At 42.0% G+C, this 21,804-nt stretch overlaps 2 protein-coding genes across 2 annotated transcripts; both read right to left on the bottom strand.

Moving 5' to 3' along the window:
• Nucleotides 1–8,567: 8,567 nt before the first annotated feature.
• On the bottom strand, nt 8,568–11,110 carry arl4d (ADP-ribosylation factor-like 4D). Its single transcript, XM_079492182.1, has 2 exons — nt 10,979–11,110; nt 8,568–9,962 (listed from the first exon to the last, which is right to left on the bottom strand). Exon 2 carries the CDS (start codon nt 9,913–9,915, stop codon nt 9,310–9,312), a length of 606 nt encoding a protein of 201 aa, XP_079348308.1. The 5' UTR covers nt 9,916–9,962; nt 10,979–11,110; the 3' UTR covers nt 8,568–9,309.
• Nucleotides 11,111–12,650: 1,540 nt separating this feature from the next.
• On the bottom strand, nt 12,651–20,810 carry tmem106a (transmembrane protein 106A). The gene is made up of 8 exons (XM_079492201.1): nt 20,728–20,810; nt 19,882–20,118; nt 18,895–18,958; nt 18,175–18,331; nt 17,506–17,646; nt 15,501–15,544; nt 14,656–14,709; nt 12,651–13,087 (listed from the first exon to the last, which is right to left on the bottom strand). The coding sequence occupies exons 2-8, from the start codon at nt 20,027–20,029 to the stop codon at nt 12,970–12,972; spliced, it is 726 nt and encodes a 241-aa protein (XP_079348327.1). The 5' UTR covers nt 20,030–20,118; nt 20,728–20,810; the 3' UTR covers nt 12,651–12,969.
• Between the last annotated feature and the right edge of the window lie 994 nt (nt 20,811–21,804).

Here is a 21,804-nt window from a genome sequence, read left to right as displayed (position 1 = left end):
ACTGTCATCACTTCCAATTTCACTTGTGTATCTTGTATCCTCCTGTATGAGTTCTGCAGGTATCTGAACCTGAAATTTCATTTCTCGTTTACAAATGAGCTGGAGAGACAGGGAGACCGTATCCTGCTACTGAACAAACACTCTATAATGTTTTCTATAGAGTCCGAATCTGCAAATCAGAATATAACACTTATTTTAACCCAGTGGCAAGGAAGCTCGGCTGGATTTGAAGCCCATGAAGGAAGTGCCATTAATGGTGCAGCAGATATCATAATTTCACGATCCTGCGGGCTTCAGACTTTACACATTAAAGGTTAACATGCTGGTCTTACAAAACATTAAAGTCTTTATCATGGTCCTTCAAACATGTATTAAAAGGTTGTAACTGAAAAATCCATTCCAGTGAGTGATGCATGGTTTCTTTTTGGGACCGGAAATTCCAAGATTGCGTATTTGAATTTGGATACGTAGAAACCAATGGGTCACGTGACGGTTCCCTTCATTCATATGTTCTACAGTCTATGATTTTAACAAACAGAAAAGGACCTTAAACATGACCTTAAGTTGCACCTGTGGTCCTCATTCTTGTTCTTCTAGTCAACGATTGCACTGGTTTACATGTAAAGAGCACACGTGCAACACAAACAATACCAAATCAGCTTGCACTCGAAATGTAATCAAATCCTGTGGCTGAACCGTGAAATCATCGATGGAGTCAATGTTTCATGCCCCCACTGAAATGTTTGGAAAAGTTCCGGCTTGAATGTTTCCATCTCTAAATATGCAGCCCATAATTTCATGGGGGCTCCCTGGGGCTATGAATCACCCCATGCCTAGGATTCTGCAGAGAAGCGAAACATATTTATGAATATGAATATCACGCGCCACACTTCCCAGAGGTGAGATCCCTTATTCATATGAAAATAATTACTGTCCGTAGCCAGTGGCCAAGGACATCTAAAAGAAAGACAATTGGATCCATATGTTGTACCTCCGGGATCACCTCAATAGTGGTGGTGGATGCGAGCGTGTTCGACCGTACTCGCACACAAGAGCCCCTCCCCCCCGCTGGAGAGCTGTTTTCACAACTAAGAAATATAGATGCTGGTTTCACGTGTGGGTGTTTTTCTCTCGCCATCGCCTGTAGACAACAACAGTGTGATATGCTGTAGCATCCTAACCGAATAAGCTCTCCAAATGTATGACCCAAGCTTTGGATATATCCCTAGGAGGCCTTCGCCGGCCGCTCAACGCTTAAAGGCTCGGATCTATTTGGTTTATGGACCTTTTGGATGAAAAGACAGGACAAATCTGGCCCTCCCACAAACATAGTCCCCCGTTCAACCTTCAAAAGACTTACACCATACACACTGTGCATAGTGGCAGGAACACCCCGCCCCCTCCTACTTCCACAGCAGCGTCAGCTTCTCGCAAATCCCTGATCGGTGTGAAACATGAGATGCTTTCACACTGATTCACACCACTATCGGCCCTGGTTGGGAGTGAGAAAGATATATAATGAGGGGGGCGGGGGGGGTGCCTAGAGAGTTGAGAGTAACAGAGAAAGAGAAAGAGAGACAGCAAGGGAAAGTAAGAAAGGAAAGGGGAAAGAGAGAGATTGATGGAAAGAGAGTCTGACAGGGAAGGAGAGACAAAGAGTTGGTATTCCAGTATTGATTTGCGCTGCATTTCTAATCTCCCTGCCCCCTCGGTAACCCCAGCTGGATTGGATGTGCAACCACAAAAGCAATCTGACCCCCACTATTGCCCTCTCAGGTCATCCTTTTAGTGGCCGCAGTGCTGTCCCGGGGTTGCCGTGGTGATGCGTAATTATGTCTGCGCCTGGCTGGAGACGTTGAGAGGCTGAGATTTGTGTTCAGTGCACCATTACATTTCATCTGAAGGTCCTGAGGAAAGAATGCAGTGGAACATCACTGTCTGGAGGCTTTATCTCAAAGACTTTTCCAAATAAATTAAAAAGCTAACCAACTGGGACCACCATGGTCCAGCTTGTTAAATTATAGGATCAAAACTCGATAGTATTTCAAGCCTCCAAAGGAAAAGACCAAATCACTATACTGTACTTCCACCTCCCGGGTGGTTTTCAAACCCTGAATCGACACATGCGTTCCACACCACCACAGGGAGTGCAGTGCCCGGTGTCCAGAAACGCCCCCAAAAAGGCTCTGGACCGGGCCCCTGCCCAGGGTCCATATATGGAGCTGGCCTGGTCTGACATCCTAACACTCCATATTTGGGCATGGCTGACACAGAACACAGAATAAAGGGACACATACACACATACATAAATCTGACATCATTTTGACGGCAGGCATAAAAGGGATACAGACATAATATCTGGGTGGGGCATTCATTTCCAACTTGCATCGTTCCAAGTGGGCCAGTGCCCAACGGGCACCGCCGTAGAGGCCCCACGTGCACCTCTCTAAAATGCACCAAGTCTCTGTACGTGTGTAATATGTACGTACGTACGTCTGTAATCCATGTAACTCGAAACCGGTTCGCCCCACCGACTTCAAATTTGGAACACGCGTTCCATACCACCACAAGGAGTGCAGTGCACGGTGTCGAGGCCGTCTTATAGCTGGTTGTCCAGAACCAGCAGAAAAGCCTCTGCCCAGGCTCTGGACAGGGCCTGTATGCCCATATATGGAGATCTGTCTATCTGTCGGCCTGTATCTCTTTTAGGTCCATACCGTATATCCCTGATGTCATACTGGCATCCGATTATAATGGGTATACTGCACCAAGTACTGATCTGACAGCAGGTACAACAGGTACTCTGACAACGGGCCGTTGTGCTGCATAACCAGAGGGGCATGCATTCCCAAAGGGCATCGCCCTAGTTGTGTCAAAAGCAGGACGAACCGGTCGGAAGAGACATGCGGGGACGCTTCACCACTTCCTCCTGCTATATCTCTGCCACAGGGACTTACAATTAACCATGACACATGGGGTGTGTTTGTGGTGGGTGTTTGTGCGAGCTCGGCCTCAGACCTGAAGCCACAACAGATGTAAGGGCTAGCGAACCTGTGAGATGGTGGGCGATGGGGGGGTCGCATGGGGGCAGCACCCTAGTCACCCCATATTTCCAGGGATATACAGTAGCTGTTGTTGGGTGACTGCCCTGACTAATCCCCCATAATCCTATCTTTCTCTCCTCCTCAAGGACTATTCCTGTCAGCTGCCATCCAGAGACACATGTGAGGTCCACAGTGGAGAGAAATTGTGAGGTGGAGGTACAGAGAAAGTCGTATGAGCATGTGAATGCGTGCATGTGAGCGTGTATACATCATGGTATATGTGGAAAGATCCAGTCAAAAGAAAATGGCCGGTTCTAGCCTATACCCCACTAGGGTGGGCAGGACAAATATATGAGGAGGGAGTCCCTGCACATCATATCAGTTTATCTATCCATCTATCTATCTTCTTCTTTGACCAACAACCCAATTTCCATCAGCACCCTGTCGGTTAACAACACTGATGGCAAACATGTGTTCAGGTGCGTCTAAATTTCTCTAAAAATGCTGCCCACCCAAGCAGAAAGGATATGGTACCGTTATGACGTGGTATTTTTTATATTGGATACAAATAGATATTCCCCATAACTTTTGATTGGGAACCGGCTAACCCCCCAGAACCAGCCCTGAGTGTTCCTCCACTTTTTTTTACCATTTGCTTCCTTCTTGGCAGGTGTTGGCGCTTCTACAGAGCGCCGTGTCTCCCGACTTCAGCAAAACTCCCATCGTGATGCTAATTTATTCAGAGAAGCAGCTGCTGTGTCAAGATGATTCTGCAAAAGGTGTCCTGAAAAGTTTTTAATGAGATCACTGTTGTGAATAATGCGGACAGTTGGACCATAGAGGTCACACTGTGTGTTTGTGTGCGTGCGTGCGTGCGTGTGTGTGCGTGCGTGCGTGCGTGCGTGCGTGCGTGTGTGTGCCGCGCGTACATGAGTGTGTGTGACTTGGGCGACTGGCTCAGGAGGTAGAGCAGGTCGTCCAATGATCCATGGGTCGGCGGTTCGAATCCCGGCTCCTCCTGTCTACATGTCGAAGTGTCCTTGGGCAAGACACGTACTGAACCCCAAATTGCTCCCGATGTGCTGGTTGGTACCTTGCATGGCTTCCGCTGCAATCGGTGTATGAATGGGTAAATGTAATGCACAATCTATGTAAAGCGCCTTGGATAAAGGCGCTATATAAATGCACCATTTACCATTTACCATTTATACATGCCGACGCCATGCACACAGCATGCCATATCTGTGACAACACATCAAGATCCCATCTCGTAAAACAGCTTATCAGACAATAGTTCACTAGCAACAGCTACTGTGGCATAATGTGGATAACGGCGTGTCCTTGTATGTCAAAGATGATATTATGCACCATTATCTCATCATGCCATCTGCAACAAACAACAGTGTGTGTGTGTGTGTGTGTGTGTGTGTGTGTGTGTGTGTGTGTGTGTGTGTGTGTGTGTGTGTGTGTGTGTGTGTGTGTGTGTGTGTGTGTGTGTGTGTGTGTGTGTGTGTGTGTGTGTGTGTGTGTGTGTGTGTGTGTGTGTGTGTGTGTGTGTATATGGTTTATACTGGCCATGTGTTTCATAGTATCTTTGAAGGTCAGTCAATGGGCTGGTAATATCAATACTTGGACATAGACAAGTGGATTACCAAAGACATTTGACCGATTGTACTGAACAGAAAAAGATAAGAAAAAAAACTGGGGTCAAAACCCCAGTATAAGGCTGGGTGTTAAGTGTGGGATAGTGGTACTTTTTTTGTTTGTTTGTTAGTTTTTTCCTTTCCAATCTATCCTTTGCACATCTATTTTGCACATGTATTTTGATTGATTGGATTGATTTTTGGCACAGCATGTATGCACTTTAGTAATTTGCACAGTGTCATTTACACAGTAAAGAAATTATTGTATTGTTTATTTATGTATTATTGACTTAGGTTTGACTGAACATTTGGGGTTTGTTTCCTGTCCAGCTGAACTGGCCACTCGGCCCTGACGAGTTCCACCTGTGGAAACATACACATATTTGGTGGTGAATCATGATGGTGCAACACTCAGATGCAATACATCTGAGTGCACTATACAGTTGGGTGCCACCGATATTGTCCCTTATCATTTGACCCATTTAGGCCTGACCTCAAAATTTAAAAAAATCCTTCTAAATCCTCCATATTTTCACGATTTAAAAAAAATAGCAGACCTACAAGCTACAAGCGCGCCACTCGGTGGCGCGCTATGAGCTTGTAGATCTGCTATTTTTCAATAGTTAAATTATAACATAATGTTTAAAACACCAAAAGGGGTTCCCGCCAAAAATGGGTTAACTGTCCTTTTGCGCAGATCACGCAAACCTCAGCAAAAAGAAAAGGACAATATCGATGGCCTCCAACTGTACGTAAGAGCAAGTGCAATTCTGAGTGTAATGTGGTTTGAGTGCAATCTAGAGGAAAAGTGCAATATGTTTGTTGTTCTGTGTCTTCCAGTGTAATTGGGCTGAACCAATGCCATAGTGTTAACGGCAGAGGAGGGGGGTTGTGATGTGCTTTTGCAATTGCTAAATAGGCTTTTATTGTTTATAGTACTGTGAAGGAGGAATCATTACTATACCTGTGTGTAGTTAATGGAGATTTTGTATATGATTTTGAGGGTTATAGCCAGGCATTGCATGTATTGTATGTTCTAGATCTAGAATGCACCCCTTGACATGATGAAGTCCAGGCTCATTAACTCAGCTGTGTATTAAAAAAAGCTGCCAGTTGACATCAGTGCTGTGGATGGAGAGCTCTACACTGGTTTTGTTGATTCACGCAGTCTACAGTTGGAGGCCATCGATATTGTCCTTTTCTTTTTGCTGAGGTTTGCGTGATCTGCGCAAAAGGACAGTTAACCCATTTTGGGCGGGAACCCCTTTTGGTGTTTTAAACATGTTATAATTTAGCTATTGAAAAATAGCAGATCTACAAGCTCATAGCGCGCCTTGTAGGTCTGCTATTTTTGAAAAATCGTGAAAATATTTATTTCAGAAAACTGGAGGATTTAGAAGGATTTTTTAAAATTTTGAGGTCAGGCCCAAATGGGTCAAATGATAAGGGACAATATCGGTGGCACCCAACTGTATGTGTTGGTGAATACAATAAAATATAAAAACACAGTCGCTCATTAATAGGCACTTTGTGACAGTGGCAAGGGAAAGCTCAGTGTTACAGGAAGAAATCTGGAGCAGAGCCAGAATGTGGGTGGGTGGCCACATGTGCCTGGGCTAGTTAGGCTAATGCCTAATATATGCTTTGTTGCACAACTGTGTCGCGTGACAAAGCGTGCGCACAGAAACAACCTTAATGCATGTTCGCCAACCTTAATGCATGGTCGAACTAACGGGAGGTCGGACCACGGGGCAGTCCCCCACAGGAAGACATGGCAGAAGAGAGACCATAGCACGCCAGACCAACACAAGTCCCACATATTGTATGAATAGTGTAAAATGCAAGCAGTGCCCAGTAACACAAAACAATTTAGGTTTACAAAGGCATGCTGGTAGTAATCAATTTCATTGTATTGTTTCAATTTATGTATATTAGGCTGGCCTGCTGGTCCATGCAGCCAAAAACATTACAGCAGCAGGCCAGCAGCTTGTACTCCCTCTGCCAAAGTCTGTTTGTCAGTGGCTGAGTGCACTCAAACAACACCTTAATTGAATGTGACAAATACAGAGAACAGGACTCAGGAGGCGTTATTGTTTCTCTATCTCTGACTGCAAGTCATAAATGCTTGGAAGAGAAGTATTCAAAGTATGACAATGTATTTTGAACCAGAGATACCAGCTCTTTGGAAATTGGGTATACTTACTACTCAGAGAGGTCTAATTAGGCCTGGGCCGGGCCGAGCGGCACCTAGGCTGGTAATCCAGCCTGACAGTGTGTCGCGGGTACGAGTCTCAAGCCCGACGACCTTTGCTGCGTGTCTTCCCCCCCCATCTCTCTCCCCCTCATCAGAGGAAATAGACTTGCGTGTGAAGGTTGGAGGAGAGAAAGGAGAACATTATGTTTCCATAACCTAATTTGTTTCTGTCCAAAAAAGATCCAAGTATGAAAGACAAGATTCCTTGCCGAAAGTTATCTATGATACATCCGTTCACCACATTATTTCAAAAAGTATTGGCTGGATTTCCATGGGACTCTGTACTTTCATGGAGGATGACCCTTGGATCCCAACTGTCATGTTGATGACCCTATATAGACTTCCCCCTAGTGACACCCTTTGGCCCAAACATCCACTTATACACAAGACATCTCAACATCTAAAGAGCAGATTGCCATAAAACTCGCTGAGCACATTCATGCTCCCCAGAGGATGAGCCCTCGAATCTGGCACTAACCCTCGGCTAGAATCTCTTGTTGGTATAAGGATCATCATGGCCTCCAGGAGCTGCTGCTAAGGGGCCTTTTAACAAAGGCTTGTAGGGCATTATTAGACAATATTGTGGAGGAAAATGGGTCGCAGCTACACAGTGAAATAAATAGATTGGAACCCATGACACCATCTCTGCCCAAGTACAGGCCAATTATCTGAGCCACCACCACTGACACTTAATACAAACTGATGACACAGTAACCTTTAAATAGTAAGTTAAGAAATGAATCACAACTTGACAGAATGGGTTCAATTAGGTCTATACATATTGGACACGAATGTCAAGGTCTAGAAATTTAAACACTTTAAAAATAACATCCTAATCTTTTTTATGAGGCAACAGAATGCAGCCAAAGACTATAATGGCATAACATCACATGGTCAAAAATAATAATAAGTGTATTGCTCTTGTTTTTCCATAAAACCTACTTCATAAGGGTTTGTTTTCTCTCACACATAGTATAGTTGTAATGGGCTGTATGATTGTATCAAGCATATTTTATTCAGATATTATAACATAGTATGCATGATTGCTTTATTTACTACAGCTTCAAATAAATGTAACTAACTGAGTGTGTCTGCAGAATAATGCATTCTACTGTTTATTGACTTCATCTGCAAGAGTCAAACTATTTATGCACTCATTGCATCACATCTGCATCATACTGTATGAAAGCATGTGCACATGTATTGTGGGCTTTGCTCTTTCAGTCATGGCTCACATGCTATATGCTGTAGGACATTACATTTGTCTTCACCAGGGTAGCAGCAGAGGTCCTATTGTGGCTATTTATAGTTGTGAAAGCAAATTTAGTCATGTTCATTTTATTACCTGGGGGGCCGAATTTGATTCTTTGAATAGTCCATCTATTCTACAGTATAAATTCAAGGCACAATACTAAACTAGATTTGGATGGCCGAGTTTCCTTTCCAGATGACACAATTGAAAAGATATTAAAAGAGATTTGAATCTTCGTCAAATGGATGTCTTCCCATTCAAGTGTCCCCACACATGCACACTATATATGGAACCCATCATATACCCAACTAAAAGGATTGCAATGGACATTCAGTACAGTGCTTTGATTTATTAATTCTTCAATGATAAAAAAACAAAACAAAATGTACAATTTGTATAAACACTATTTGTTAGTCCAAGTGAAACTTAACCTCTGTGGCATGAGAGGAATGCATTTATGATATTTGTTCCATGGCTATGAACATACAGTACATATAACTTTGTGCCCCATGGCTACTCTGTGCCATTTTACTGGATAAAAGGGTATACACACAGTGCAACGTTATTACAATGTTGGAGAAAAAATATGTGGATATTATTAATTTATAAAAATCTCTGGTGACTAGAAAAATCCTTCACCTAAGCACCCTGTATTTCAGTCAATTCCTTTTCTTCACCAAAGAAGACAGCTTTCCTTTTCTTCACCAGGCAAGCACTCATCACATTGTAGGAAAAGAAACGGTACTTAATATAACAAGGAAAGTTCAAAAATGAAACAGAAAGTTGACAATTTCTCTCAACAAGGGAGGGCAAGTGCTGAATAAACAATCTTTCTTAAAACCCCAATTCTCAAGGTGTCCCTTCATTTGGAAATCTATAACAAGAAGTCATTAAGTCCAAATGACGTGTTTGAATAATTGTGTCCATACTGCAAGACAAATTAGGTCCAAAATCCATTCCTCCTGACCCTGAGGCCACCTTAAATTGGTTCCTTTGTTGTCACTACAAGAAGCCATCCCGTTAAAAGGGAAACCTATAATAAAAAACTAAAAAGTGTCTCGATAGTGAACACAGACGTCTGAAGAAAATATCCAGAGAGTGTGGGGACGAAAGGGCTCATCTCTTTCTAGTTCTGCTGTGCTTCACGATCTTCTTCCTTTTCAGGATCATCTCGTGGAGTTTCTCCAGGCCCGCCTGGAGCCCCCGGCCGTCCACGGCGCTGCAGCTCTGGACGTGGCGCAGCGTGGTGGCGCTCAGTTCGTGCACGGCCAGCAGCTTCTCCACCTCGCCCACCGCCAGGGCCGTGTCGACGTCCTGCTTGTTGGCCAGGATCAGCACCGGCACGCCCTGGTTCTCCGAGGTGCGCGTGATCTTGTGCAGCTCCACCTTGGCCTCCTCCATGCGCTCCAGCTCGGTGGAGTCCACCACGAACACCATGCCGTCGGTCCGCCGCGTGTACGACTTCCACAGGGGACGCAGCTTCTCCTGGCCGCCCACGTCCCACACCTGCAGGGTGATGGCTCGCGAGCTCCCGATGACCACCTTGACCTTCTCCGTGTTAAAGCCCTTGGTGGGGATGGTCTTGACGAACTCCTTCAGCTTCAGCCGGTAGAGCAGAGAGGTCTTGCCGGCGGAGTCGAGGCCTATCACCACCACGTGCAGCGACTGGAAGGTTGGCAGGAAGCGGGCGTTGGGGGCGATATCTGTCAGCTGGTTCCCCATGATTCCCAGCGGACGTTTCTCACCTACTTCAGGTCAGGTGGCAGATCCTTGATAAAAATAAAAATAAACCCTTGGTCAACAGTTTGGCATTTCAGTGGAGAACGTCAGGACTGCATGGAGTGTGTCTCATGGCCTTATCAAAACAAACATAACATTCAAGGAGAAGATAATGGGTGTTTTAGAATGACCATATATGGAGTGTGATGAGTAGAGTTGAGGAACTTCGAACTAATGTCAGATAGACTGCATGCAAAACACTGGTGGGAACACTCATATTACAAACACATTGTAATACTGAACATTACACTTCAGTCCAGTCAGACTGACATTTCTCAACTTTCAAAGCATGCAGCCTAGCATCACTATCTGGACCTAAACAATACAAAATTACACTTCATCACAATGTGTTATTAGTTTCCTTCAATGTAAGTCTCTCAAAGAGAGAGACTGCTACATCATTGCATAATAGGATAATTTGTGACCTCTTCAAACAGTAATTGATTTGATTCCATTATTGTAACATGATGGGATCATAACACTTGGCTGGAGGTTGCCTCATTTACCCAGCCTAATCCTCTTAAGACTGCTAAAACCAGAATGGCTTTTCTTAGGGCAGGATTGATTTAAAGTTTAATGCATGCATGAATATCTAGGCTATTCATGGACACTCTCAGTCATTGCTGCAGCGCTAATCCTGTTGGGGTGTTGATATGTCAAATTGTAGGTGGAAACAGCTATCTTCTAAACCGTTATCCCATTCTAATTCTATCTATAAAGGGAAAACATTGCTTGCAACAGACTGCTAAATTCTGTGACTATTCTGGAAAAGCACAGCCAATGACAGGCAATGATAATGCATTTAATAAGTAGGGTAAATACAGTATGATAAATTACAAATAATTTACAAATACCACTGCTCATTTATGGAAATCAAGATATCTTGCAAAGGATATCAGCTATGCTTGTGGTTCAAATTATAGACTACACATTTCACAGAAAAAATAGAAATGACAAATAATCTCTCTGTCATGCATAAGTAGGATAATGTCGCGCACAGGCCTACCTGCTCTAGATGTTGACTTGAATGGGCGGTGAAAACATTATCCCAATGCAAAAAAAACACATCCACAATTCACTTGTCAACAAATTGTGCTCATTTCCAATGTTGTATGCCTGATCCCGTCCGTTCCCTTCCCTGGCCTGCACTGACTGTGCTGACAGCACTGGAGGGACATGGTCCTACTGCAATAGCAAGCATGTGACGTCACAGTCCGCTCTGGACGTCTACACGCCTCCCTCTGCTGGCAAAGTATGAGATTGCAGTGGCTGAGGCGTTAGTGTAACTGCTGTAAAGTGGGACAGGATAGGAATGAACAACTTAACAATAACAAGACCACTTAGACAAGTGTCATCGTTTTCACGAAGTCCCTAAATTCATGTCGCCAGAGTGCAATATTTAATTATATTTTTAATAATTATTTTATTTTTATATTTTATATTTTATTATATTTTACTATTAATTTGTATTTGAGTCATACCGATTATACATAGGCCTATACCTACAGGAGTGGGACTACATCATTCTTTTTATAGGTTAATGTTTGTGTGGTATGCCACAATTTACTACCCGAAACCCTCATCAGTCTTTATAGCTGGGCGCCCATCTTCTGTAGCTGAAGAAAGCAGGTCAGAGCACATTCCTCCAGCAAAACTCCAACTACAAAACAAGCTGAAAGATCAATGTCATTAGCATATTACCTTATAACACACACAGTCCTTGAAAAACACAGTTATTCATATCCCATACTGTTTATAAGCCATAAGAGTAGACAAAATCAAATGTTGATGTTCATGTTGTTTTTATTGTAAAGGTTAGATATTTTTACAATGCCCATGGGATTTATTTATCATAGCTGTGCATGTTGATCATGTAGGCTACATGTCCTCTCTGTAAAATCCACCACCACTGACATGGCATGACAACTGCCTCACATATGAACCTGCAACAACACATTGGGTATAGATTTCACAATAAACCAAATAACAGGATGTATAAACTCCAGCCATTATTAGCCCATACCAGATGCATTCCAAGATCAGTGATCAGTGACAGATCCAAAAGAATATTCTAAAAGAAGATTCTATATAAAACATACAATGTATTATCAAAAGTCCACACCCAGTTTAAGAATTATGTGACATCTAGTCGATAACTCACAATGATACATTATATTACAAAACAATACAGTATATGACAACAAGAAATACAGTATATGATAACAGATGATACAGTATATCATTGCTGTCAGGCAGAAACCTCTTATCTCCATATTCAAACCTTTTGTAAATAAATGCCCTATACTTAACAGTTTTGGACATGAGGTTTCCACCCAACGGCGACGACATGACGGGCGTACAAAGCATTAATTCACAGTTAAGATAGCAATAGCCTGAGATAAATCATCTACCTTCTATGTTAATCATTCTGGTGAGTGAAATCACAGGCATGCTAAAGCAGCATATACAGTAAGTAAAACAAAAATCACACCCGTGTGAACTGAGTGGTGCAACTCCCCCCCTTACACCCCCCCCCCCCCCCCCCCCCCCCTCTCTCTCTCTCTCTCATTAGCAGGCAACAGTGCAACACTATCTCTCTCTCTCTGTTTATAGCACGACAGCGCCCCTACTGGTGCTCATGAGTCACACATGAGTCACACACATTAACACGAGTCACATAGGTTAACACGAGTCACAGTCATAGGTGAACACGGACATTGCTGTTCCTTGGAGTGGTTGCACCACAAAAAACAACATGGACATACTGATGCTACCTTTCAGACAGCCAGTTATAAAGAACATTGCATTCACAATGTGTATCTCTTTAGTTTAGAGATGATCAAGGCACGGGGAGAGGCACACATCTCCTCTATTTAGTCACAAGAACAGCACAACAAGCCTCGAAAATGGGTCCTGTGAAATAAACTATACTGAAAAGAGACTCTCGTGCTTGTCTTCTCAACGCCTGCCGTCTCCGAGGCTAGTCTTCTCTCTGCCCTAGCGTCCTCCCTCCATAGGGTGAGGAATGGTTGAGTTGGCACCACAGTCAATGTACTCAAAGGTATTCAAAGACACTTGCTCCACATGGGATAGATAGGTTATGTTCATCGTCATCCTGTGGAACACAAAAGAAAGACATTTTTATGTTATTTATTTATTTTAGCAGAAAACCACACCATAGTTTTCATAACATGTTCGTTTTATCAAGAGCAAAGTCCTGCCGACTGTGCTGTGCTCCTCCACTTTTATTTGTAATAAAAAATTATCGCACTCTGTGTGAACTGAGCGGTGGTGCGTGCGTGCGTGCGTGCGTGCGTGCGTGCGTGCGTGCGTGTGTGTGTGTGTGCTGTAGTGGTCAATGTGTGTGTGTGTGTGCGTGTGCATGTGTGTGTGTGTGTAATTAGCTAGGAATGGCTCGGCATCTGCAGGGGTCAATAGGTCATACTGTCTAAACAGAGTGGTCAAAGGTCCTACTCTAAACAGACAGACAGACAGACAGACAGACAGACAGACAGACAGACAGACAGACAGACAGACAGACAGACAGACAGACAGACAGACAGACAGACAGACAGACAGACAGACAGACAGACAGACAGACAGACAGAGCGAGCCCTTTAAAGGAGACGGTGTGCACCGCTCAATAATAATAATTGAAAAATAAAAATAAATAAAACAGTTAACGAAATCTGGATGGGGATGTTTATGATTAAACGTAGGAGCAAAGTTAAACATTAGTATATATACCTTTATAGCATGTTCTCTTCCTGTGGTGATAGTAGTATCTTATGACAGTGTCGCTCATCAAAAAAATTAAAAGCACACGGCGGCAGCGGTTGCCAGCATTATGTTTTTCAAGTAATTCTTTTCGGATGTCTCTCTGTATAAAAGTGGCTACTCCTGAGTCCTGTAGGAGCTGTAGCACCCCCAAGTCTGAATGTGAGTCACCCTCCCATTCATTGCAGATATTCGCTCTGGATTAAGAACGTCTGCTAAATGCCTAAATTGTAATTGTACAATGTATTTCTTTTTGCTTTTGTGCCTTTATTGATAGTTACAGTGAAGACAGACAGGAAAGAGGGAGGAAGAGACAGGGAGAGACATGCAGCAAAGGTCGTCATGAACGGGACTCGAACATGCAAGACACTGTCAGGCAAGAGCCTATATGTATCATGCGCCTGGACCACTAGGCCAGCGGGCGCCATGTACAATGTAATTTTGTTAGTAGTTTCACTTTCAACCATTCCAAGTCCAAATCTCTGCCATAATGTAATTAAATAAAGAGAAATGCCTCTCGGGCGTCTCCCTAGGGAGGTCCTTGAGACACGTCCCACTGGGAGGAGACCCCGGGGCAGACCAAGGCGCAGTTGGAGGAAACACACCGACTCTCACTGGCCTTGGAACGTCTCGGGATCCCCCAGGAGGAAGTCACTAATGTAAAGGGAAGTCTGGAACACTCTGGTGGAGCTGTTGCCCCTGTGACCCGACTACGGATAAGCGGTTGAAGATGAATGGATGGATGGATGGATGGATGGATGGATGGATGGATGGATGGATGGATGGATGAAATACATATAGAGCTGGGGTGAATTCAACCATGTCAAGAAACCTTTGTAGGTTTGAGCGATATACTGCGGAGGTTACCTCCTTTCCGTTGATGTACAGAAAGAGATTGACACTTACTGCAACTCCAAGAACAACGTGTGAATCTTGATAGAATTTGACCTGCAGTAAGAGCTGAAACAGATAAATAACATTGATTAGTGGACTTAGTAGAGGTAATCTGACATGTAAAGGAAATGTACCTGTAAATTAATGAAAAATACTAAAAGTGAAATTGCTACTTATGTATGCAACAGTATTCATTTCACAATTTGGTTGCAGTTTGAGTTGAGATTTTGAGTCCATTTAAAAGATTATTTAAATTAGTCTAGACACTGTTTGTATTTCTCAATTTAAAAAAATCAATAAACAGAACGTTACCAAAAGAAATAGTCTAGACACCCACCGTTGTCATTTATTTGTGAATGAAAAGAAACGTGAAATGAAAAGAATGAAAAGAAACGTAAAATGTAGGCGTGGTTATAATGTGTGTACACACACACACACACACACACACACACACACACACACACACACACACACACACACACACACACACACACACACACACACACACACACACACACACACACACACACACACACACGGACACACAAAATGTCTGTTTCGAGATGAAGAGAAGAGAACCAGTAAACCAAGGACGTTAACAAAAACACGGAAGTGGCGGAGCCTGTCTCTCTACTATGTATATGAAACAAACGTCAAAATGAATAGCGCCAAATATTCCTATCACAAAGGGCACAATTATTTTTGTTAAAATCTAAGAAAAGGTGATTTTGGGCATCCTGTCCCTTTAAATCCGACTGTATCTTGTACCGTTTTTTAACTATTAATTTTTCCCCTACTAAAATACCTTTCTATTATGGATTCTAGTATTTATCAACAATAAAGAATTTCAAACTTACTTTAAGCCAGGCTCATCGATTTTTAGGTCAATTTGAACCATATACTGCAAAGGTTGAATAAGCAGTTAGAAATGATATGTACAAAACAATATAATAGTATTCAATATGATTATGATTATGATTACAGTTATTAATATGAATATGAATGTGGATATGGATATGATTGTGATTAAGATTATTATTGTGATTAATATTATTAGTATAGCACTATGTAAACTCCTCCCAAAAGGTTCAGAAACTTAACTTTGGTTGATTATTTCTCCCCTTTATTAATACCAATTGGTATTGTATTTTATATCGTGATTATCGTTGATCACCTTTACAACAAGGTACAGCTTGTAAGGACCAGGCATTCATGGAATTAGCAACACAGCTAAACGTGTGGGTAGCACCAAAACATTTGCCAAAATGGCAAAATGGTTGGTATTCCCCCTTGCTTTGAGTTGCTTAGTGGATTGGATGATTGCACTCTCCCACAGTAATAAGGAAAAAACAACACAATTACGCTCGCCCCCACAGAGACAGGATCATCACAGAGTACCTCCATAATTTGGGAGTGGAGAGGATGGAATGGCCTGCCATGAGTCCAGACCTCAACCCGACCTTGAACACTTGCATCAGCTTGGATGTGCTGTACGTGCTCGAGTGACCAATATACCTGTAAGCATGTTGGCTGACTTGCAACAAATCCTGGTTGAGGAATGCGATGCTTGGTTGGTTAAGATTTGGCTAAGAGGAGGAGGTGCCAAGCTGTTGTGGCTGTGTATGGATCCTCCAGACGCTACTGAGTTCCCTAACACACTGAGTGTAAAATTAATAAAGTGTAAAAATTGCCAATATGTGTTGTTTTTGGCAAATTGTTGGTATTCAAGCTTTTAAGGACCAGGCTTTCGTGGAATGAGCAACACGGCTAAATTGCAAATTGAAAAAACACAGCCACAACAGCTTGGCACCAACCTTGGTGCCAAGGTGTTGTGGCTGTGTATGGATCTGGTTTTACCAGTTTTATTTCTGTTATTGCCAAGATTGTTTTTATTTGCTCTATTTTCATGTCAACGATAAATTGGGTTGTTGTAAACATATGTGTGTATATATATTTTTAAGATATATGGGTAAAAGCAAAAGGGGGGTAGGGGTTTAATAAGTTGTATACTTCACCCTACTCCTTTTCGGACATTGTTGGAGTATTTTCTTTTGTTTCAGTTTTGTTTTAATGTATTTGATTTCAAATAATGTTCGAAATAAACTCATTCATTCATTCATTCATTCATCCTCCAGACGCTAGTTCCCTAACACACTGAGTGTAAAATTAATAAAGTGTAAAAATTGCCAATATGTGTTGTTTTTGGCAAATTGTTGTTATTCACCCTTTCTTTGAGTTGCTTTGTGGATTGGATGATTGCACTGTGGGAGAGTGCAATCATCCAATCCACTAAGCAACTCAAAGAAAGGGTGAATACCAACAATTTGCAATTTTGCCGTGTTGCTCATTCCACGAAAGCCTGGTCCTTAAAAGCTGTATCTCGTTGTAAAGGTGACTAATCAAAAATAAAATAAAATGTTAGTTTCATTTATTGTCCACGTGTGGAAATTTGTCTTCGGTCTCAACAACAGTAAAAAACAGTTACAACAACAGCAACACTTACACAATTATTTTCTCATGGCAAAAAAGTGCAGGACAACAGTGGCAAATACATTGAAAAACAACAAATCTAGCGAGACATGGTATCATTTAGTGCCTAAATGGCATTTGGGATGAAGGAATTTTTTTAAATGTTACGGTTAGCTTTTGGTACTTTGTACCGTCTACCAGAGGGAAGTAGTTCGAACTCCCTGCAGAGTGCAGGATGAGAGGGGTCGTTTGCTATCTTGACAGCTTTTTTACGAAGTACCAATTGATATTATTAAAAGGGAGACATAATCGACCAAGTTACGTTTCTGAACTTTTTGTGAGGAGTTTATTATGTACAGAATTATGATGTGAACTTTTTTATCAGAAACTTACAGTTTTCTGGGAACGTGACTGGATGGCGGTCATATTGCAGTTCTTATTCCTGCCCCTGACAGTGTAAGAGATCAGTCCTTGAACGTCAACCTCCACTATCTGAACAGGGACATAGTTCTGGTTGCTGATGTTGAAGAGATTCTATAAAAGTGAAAAGACGCATTCTGTGAAGGTGACCATTGTCTAGATATACATCTTCCTCCTTGGTATTTTAATACAATATACGTTATCTAAGTTCTGTCGCATGTTGCTTCTATTGTATAATTTAGTTCACAGTCTGTCGAGAGAGAGAGAGAGACTACTCTTTCCCAAACAGTGGGTTCGGGACCGATTTGTGGGTCACAGACCAATTTTTATGGGTCATGAAATCCCATTTTATTTTATCTACATTTAAAATAACATATATATTTCAAAATATTTGTATGACAAAACAAACAAACAAAACATTCTAATAAATTCCATGAATATATATTTGTTTTAATAATCCCGGGCAAACGTCTAATGTCTCTTTTGGATATCGACCTGAAAGGTTTGGGAACCTAGACTTTAGATGACAGATGATGGAGAATGGTGAGCCTACTCTGCATGTACTCACAACATCTCAGGTATACATCTGGTTTGTGCCTTACAACAAGTCAACCAGAGTGTACTGTGTAGTTACAAATTTACTTTGACTTCCATGGTGAGTTGTTGATCTCGCGTGAAGTAGACCATGACAGACTGGACAGATACGGGGGTGATCGTGACGCTCCGAGGAAAGAGGAAGAAGAGGGTGAGGCAGCTGAGGAAGAGACACACAACCATCGAGATGCACATGTAGAGTTTCCTGGAATTACACGCACGCACGCACGCACGCACGCACGCACGCACGCACGCACGCACGCACGCACGCACGCACACACACACACACACACACACACACACACACACACACAGACACACACAGAGTGATACAGCAGTTATCAACAAGTCTGTGTGGAATATGGATAGTCATACTTATGAAGAGCCAACAGGCTCGAAACATCATGTCCACTATGGTGTAAGGAACCATAATGCATTACTCATTGACCTTACTTTTTGTTCTATGATTAAAAAAGAGAACATGACATTGCAATAGAATAGAAACAGATACATTATTTGTCACAGGGCATGCGCGCACACACCCACCCACACACCCACCCACACACCCCCACCCACCCACACACACGTCACACACACACACACACACACACACACACACACACACACACACACACACACACACACACACACACACACACACACACACACACACACACACACAGTCACACACACACAGTCACACACACAGAGTCACACACAAAGTCACACACAGAGTCACACATGTATCCAAAAATACATGAGCCTTACGTGTGCCTGGGCTTCAGTCTTTTGTCATTGCAGGATATTACAGCAACTAGCTGGTCCAGATGTCCTGTCAAAAAGAGAGAAGGATGCGTCATCCCATTCCTGCACTCTGTAACACGCACTGAAGAGGAGGTTAAGAGTCGTAACACGCACTGAAGAGGAGGTTAAGAGTCGTAACACGCACTGAAGAGGAGGTTAAGAGTCGTAACACGCACTGAAGAGGAGGTTAAGAGTCGTAACACGCACTGAAGAGGAGGTTAAGAGTCGTTTCTACAAAACAAGCTTTATTACTTACATATACAGAGAATTAATAAAACATTATTTGGGAGTGACAGATAAAGATTACAATAAAAGTGTGGCAAAATGTAGCCATATCCATTTATAGAAAGAGAACTTTTGACCTAAACAGTTGACAAATGTTTTAGGTATAGCTGCCTTGTCAACTGCTGAACATCCATAGCCCTCATACAGGACCCATTTGGTCTCCCAAAGGAGAGACAACAATCTATACAACCATTGCATGGTGGACCACAGCTAAATCATTTCCATTAACACCATTGTTGTAAATAATATAGTCTCTCCTAACATATCTGTTTAAGTATATTTGTTAATGAATAACACATGTAATTTTGTCCAATTTGTATGGTAGAGTATGTTAATACAATATAATATACAAGTGGGGTGGTTGTAATTTATCTCCCTGCTCTTCTATGAGACATTTAGATTGTGTCAAAAGTCGTGTCTCACCTAGACACAGGATCTGACACGAATTTTGACCTGATAGTCAAGATTCATTTATTCCCTAAGCAAGCAGGCAGGCTCTATTGACTCAATGGTAAACATTTCAGAACTTCAGCTGGAAACCGGGGTCAAATCCGGGGTAGAAGAGTGCTGCTTTAAATAACTTTTTAGAGAAAGACGATAAAAGTGTAATACAGAGAATGTTTACACAAAGGTTGTCCAAATGACATAGAGGTATACAAGCCATACCTCTTGGAATGCGTCCTGTTCCACGACACGTGGGACAGGTGTCTCCACAAATGCTGCCATAATGGGGATAGGTCTTGTTCTCTTCTATCTCATCTTTCAGTCCAGGAGCCTCTGTGGTTTTGCCATCGCTGTGTCCAAAGATAACCATTCTGCCGGTCTACCTTTACTGGTATTTGTTCTATAGGAACCAGTTCAAAACCTCATAGAGTGATCCTTGCAGTGGTCCATGAAACGCTTCTGTTGAAAGACAATGGCATACTGGCATTAAACTCTGCTAACTTTAAGAGCTCAGAGTCGTGACTTAAACAGTAAAAGTCCAATAAAATAACACTCCTATAATAAATCCGAGAGAACTGAGCAGAGTCCACAATTTCTATAGGTTTGCAGTGGCCTATTTATTGTTTGAAAGTCTGATAGTTACATTTCTAGTTTCTTACTTAACTGATGCCTTCTCTTATACAGTCTACTAATGTAATAATGGACAGTTTTTGCTGGGTTTATTACAGTACATGTTTCTTCTTTTGGTGTAGAAAGTCCCTGTACAGAATTCTGTTAAATAACAATTGTTATTCAGTTAGGTGAACAGCAGGGGGTTCACCTGGTTTCACCTTAATAGGTACTATAGGGCTATTATAAATGTATTATCATTAACCATTGTCAAAACAATCATCTATTCGACTATTACACACACACACACACACACACACACACACACACACAGTGTTCGGGATTTGCGTTGTTCTTGATTGTTATTTCGGAAACAATACAACAATTGTTTAGGATCCGCATGCGTATTGTAAAAGCGTTTTGATCATGGGATGCGATTAGTATTATTAGCGCACTTACCTTACAGCCCGTCTGTCTTCAATTAGCCTACTACTTCACAAAAACATCGAAACAAAGACGTTAACCCATATGCAACGCTGTGGATGTGGTTAGAGAAGTGCGTGTCTCAGCAGCAACATTCTCTACCAGTTGAGTGAGTTCTCCACGAGTGTATATAGGAAAAATAATCACTTCCTTCTTCGTGCTGAAAGTGAAAGATATGTCGTTCAGTGGCAAGGTTTGAACTTTGAAGCCTACTGTGGATGGAATTTATTATTTCTCACTACATATAAGCTAGGCCTATTCCACACAATGAGGTTATATACATGTGTGTACAGTCTAAGTAGGCCTACAATAACATTTTATACATATAGTTGCTCTTATGAGGCTGTGTGATCATCCAAGGAACAGCACATTTCACAGTCAAGTGCACACATTCAGACTTTAACACCTACTTTTGTTGAGTTCATGATGTAACTGGAACACTTGTATATGCAATAAAAGTGTGCTGAATCATAAACGATTTAAGAGAGACAGTGTTGTGCAAATCGTTTATTGGCGAACTGACAGTATAGCAGATATTTTAACATATACACTCTATGGTAGGAGATCCATTTACCAAGCACAGTAAATATATTCAGCATACTGTATATCTCTATAGCATGATCCATTTACACCACAGGTAAGTAACAATCCTCAACATAATGGTTCCAAACACCTCAGCCACTCAATATTTTAAAGCAAAAAACTAACAAACATACAATACACACAAAGGCAGAGGAATCAAACATAACAGGCATATGTTCATTTAAATCTATGCTCCCACACAACACAAAGAATGTAAAATCATCAAACATGACATCAGTCAGTAAATCTTCGATCAGCATTCACAAAAACATGAAAAATAAACTTGGTTCCATTAAGAAATTTGGGAATGTATCTCTGATAGAGGTCTTGGTTCAGTTAATGCTGCAAACTGTGTGACTGTTGTAGTTGGCTCTTGAGTGACAACGGATATTAATGCAGGCAATTTTGTGAATGACATGAAGTTGTCTACTTTTGACTGTGCTAAAGACCACAAGAAACACTACTCATCTC

This window comes from Electrona antarctica (assembly GCF_951216825.1).
Source record: "Electrona antarctica genome assembly, chromosome: 22".
In the NCBI taxonomy this organism is placed as follows: domain Eukaryota; kingdom Metazoa; phylum Chordata; class Actinopteri; order Myctophiformes; family Myctophidae; genus Electrona; species Electrona antarctica.
This window is presented reverse-complemented; position numbering and strand designations above follow the sequence as displayed.